Consider the following 3,787-nt stretch of genomic DNA (forward strand, 5'->3'; position numbering starts at 1 on the left):
ACTCACTGTTTCCCTTGGCTGTCTGAGCGCTACGCTACGCCCGTGCGCATGTGCACGTGCACGCTGCACGGTTTCGATTCTGTTCCAACATGTCCCATCCGTCTTTTCGTGATAATGTACGTACGGACCCACATACACACTGACCGGCTCCTTTCACAACTAGTTACACAGCTTGCTCGGTGCTGTGGAAACCCGTTCCGAGGAGCCACAGGGCCGGTTGCGGGAGCCGAACAACTCCTTGCTGCTGTTGATGGAGCACGCTATCCTAGCTCCTCGTCATGGTTTGGGGCTGGGACGATTGCGTCCAGACATGTCCTGATTGGCCGCCTGCGTCGAGTCACTGATACGTGGCTGTCCTCATGCATATGGATGTATGGTGGCTTGCAATCCTTTTGCTGCTCTTGTGCCTTGCTTGGGTGCACGCTGCTTGACGGTCAGGTGCTGCGGGCGTCCGGTCCCCTCCACCTAACATTATACTGGCAGCCAGAGCACTGGGCTGGTATCGCTGCTTGTTCGTGGCCAGAAACTCGACGTCATGAGCACCTAGGTACTGGCCTGCACATTATTATGGTCATTTGGCATGACTCAGTGCCTATTCCTCTAATAAAATTACTGCGCTATGACGACAACTTAGAGGCTGTTTATGACACCTCATGATTATAACTACTCCAAAAACCGACTTTTTCTTCCACCGAGCGCTCTTGACCTGCTGTGGCATGCTAATTTGCAGTCGCTGTGATGACCCTGGTCTCCCGGGTTTTCTCTTCCACCTGTTCCAGACTGCTCCCTACTGCAGGGCGAACCTCCGCCTCCCAACGCGTTCTTCGCGCTCGCTGATGTCGCTACCTGTTTGCTTGTTTTTGCTTGCTGTCCTCTGGCCGTGACGACAATGGTCCATGGGGGTTCCTGACCCCAAACATCTCCCGCTAGTTGGGAGACGGATGGATCTGTTCTGAGCCATGAAACGCATCCCTGTGTGTCGATGATGTCGCTACCTGTTTGCTCGCTTTTGCTGTCCTCTGGCCGTGACGACAATGGTCCATGGGGGTTCCTGACCCCAAACATCTCCCGCTAGCTGGGAGACGGATCGATCTGTTCTGAGCCATGAAACGCATCCCTGTGTGTCCATGATGTCGCTACCTGTTTGCTTGCTTTTGCTGTCCTCTGGCCGTGACGACAATGGTCCATGGGGGTTCCTGACCCCAAACATCTCCCGCTAGCTGGGAGACGGATCGATCTGTTCTGAGCCATGAAACGCATCCCTGTGTGTCCATGATGTCGCTACCTGTTTGCTTGCTTTTGCTGTCCTCTGGCCGTGACGACAATGGTCCATGGGGGTTCCTGACCCCAAACATCTCCCGCTAGATGGGAGACGGATGGATCTGTTCTGAGCCATGAAACGCATCCCTGTGTGTCGATGATGTCGCTACCTGTTTGCTTTCTTTTGCTGTCCTCTGGCCGTGATGTTTGGCCTCGTCTGACGGCATCGCTGCAGCTGCCCCAGAAGGCCCCATGGTCCCTGAGGCCTCATTCACACCTGGCTGTTGCTGTTGCCGCTTCTGCTGCTGCTGTTTCTGCTGCTGTAGCTGATGGTGATGCTGAAGCTGCTTTTGCAATTGCTGTAGTTGCTGCTGCTGCTGCTGCGGCGGCGGCGGCGCTTCAGTGGCATGACGTCCTGGATCCAGACGGCACATGGGTCCGACGGGTGCCGCCGGCCGCATGTCGCCCCCGTTCACTGCCATTGTACCGACAATGGTAGATCCGGGTGGGGGCCCGGCAGCGGCCGTGGCTGCAGTGCAATCCGGCACGGAGCTGTAGCAGGTAAACTGCGCTGCTGAGCTGTCACGTACGTCCACAGTCGTACGGGCAAATGGTCGCGAAGCACTGCCGCCATCGAGCATGAGTCCTGATTGGGACACCAGCGGCGGCGGCGACGTTTCCCCGTGACGGTAGGACAAAGGGTGGTACGGCGCGGGGCCAGGGGGATGGCGAGTAGGCCAGGATGATGCGGTTCCCGGGGCCCCAGGCGGCGGCCCCCGGCTGAGATTGCAGCCGGCGGGCATGACGACAGCGGTGGCATCGTAGCCGAACGGCGATGTACTACGACGCCGCGCCGATCCGGTAGCCGCACCGTCTGCGGACGCAGGGTTGCCGACGTTGCCGTCACCGCCGTCGCCGTCGCCGCCGGCGCACCGCTCGACGTTACCGCTGGCATCGACCGGTGCTGCGGCGGCATGGGTGGGTGCAGCTGCAACGGCGGAACCCGACTCACTGCTCGCCGTCGCCTCCTGTGCGCAGTGGACGACGTCACCGCCTTGCCGCTGCTGGAAGTGCTGGTACACTTGGAAGTGGGTTGGTTGCTGTAGGCGCGCCGGCGGAGATGGGAGAGGCGGCGGCGGCGGCGGCAGCCGAGACAACGGCCTCGTCTGTGCGCCGGCTGGCGGCGCGGAATTCCGCCAAGCGAGAGGTCGCTGTACTGGGGCTGACCACCCCTCTCCGCCGCCGTACATGTACGGGTGCTGCCGCGTCCCGTACGGGTACTCATGTCCATACCCTTGACCATCGTAGCCATAATTGCCGTCGTACTTGCATCCGTACGGCCCATTGTATGCGTACAGATGGTGATAGCGGTACGGCGGGTACGGTGGGCCCGCTATCGGGTACGGACATGGGTACCGGTACGGAAAGGGGTACGATGCCCACGCGACACGTGGGACGGTCTGCAACCCCTGCAGGCTGCTGCTCCCGGTGCTCCCGGTTCGCAGCAAATGACCCTCGCCACCAGTGACGCCACCGCCCTCGGCTATACGCCTGGACGGCGACGGCCGCATAGGGCAGAGGTGGGGATGCGGCGCGTGGCTGAAGTCGCAGCACCAGCTGCAGTACTGCGGGCAGTAGCCAGTGGCAACAGCGGAAGAGGCGCTACAGCCTGCGCTGGGAAAACTGGCGGCGGCTCCGGCAGGTAAAGCTACTGCTGCCGCCGCCGCCGACGGGAGTTGCTGCAAGTACGGAGCCCCAAACGGGTCTCTGTCGTCGCCGCCGTCAGGTTTCGCGTTCGGGCTATTACCAGGGTCATCAGCAGCGGCAGCGGCGGCAGTAGCGCCATCAGGGGCGGGTTCTGGCTCTACCGGCCAGCCGCCAGCTTGGGTATGCTGGCGGCCCGTGGCCCACAAAGTTTTCACCCAGCTGCTACTGCCGCTGCCGCCGCCACCGCTGCCACCGCGTCCAGTCGCGGCCTGGCAGGGATCACGAATGGCGAAACTTAAGCTATGGCTGTAGCAGTCCCATCCAGACGCGTTGCCTATACAAGGCTCGCGAAGCTGTACCTGATGGTGGTGGTGATGGCGAGGATGGTAGTACGTTTGGCCGTACGGATGTGGGTGCGGGTACCGCGCTGTGTACAGCGGGGGTGTAGCATAGAGAGGATAGGCGCCGCCGGCCGCCTCGGGGGCCGCCGGGGCTCCGTGAGGGCCGCAGGGATGTAGGGCTTCAGAGCCGGCTTGCCGTACTAAATCCCGGCCCACGTCCAGGGCGGAACCAAACGAGCTGCTCAGGAAACGGTCAGGTGCCGTGAGGATCCGATGCGGCTCCACACGCTGCAAGTCAGGGTGCGGAGGCAGCAGCTGCTCCGCCGCCGCCGCCGCCGCGCCGGCAGAAAACGCAGTGACGGCTGCTGGCGGCACTGGCGCGGTGGGCCCAACGGCACCGCCGGGGGTGAGTGCGGTGGCGGCGGCGACGGCGGCGGAAGGCATTTGCTGCTCTTCATTNGCCATCGCTCGGGCACTAG

General features: G+C 62.1%; 1 protein-coding gene across 1 annotated transcript; it reads right to left on the minus strand.

Annotated features, from left to right (window-relative positions):
- Nucleotides 1-1,842: 1,842 nt before the first annotated feature.
- VOLCADRAFT_103119 (uncharacterized protein) lies at nt 1,843-3,752 on the minus strand (the record flags this gene model as incomplete). Its single annotated transcript, XM_002946836.1, has 3 exons — nt 1,843-2,040; nt 2,273-2,360; nt 2,488-3,752. 3 exons carry the CDS (start codon nt 3,750-3,752, stop codon nt 1,843-1,845), a joined length of 1,551 nt encoding a protein of 516 aa, XP_002946882.1.
- Nucleotides 3,753-3,787: the final 35 nt, after the last annotated feature.

The sequence above is a fragment of the Volvox carteri genome (assembly GCF_000143455.1).
Source record: "Volvox carteri f. nagariensis unplaced genomic scaffold VOLCAscaffold_4, whole genome shotgun sequence".
In the NCBI taxonomy this organism is placed as follows: Eukaryota; Viridiplantae; Chlorophyta; class Chlorophyceae; order Chlamydomonadales; family Volvocaceae; genus Volvox; species Volvox carteri.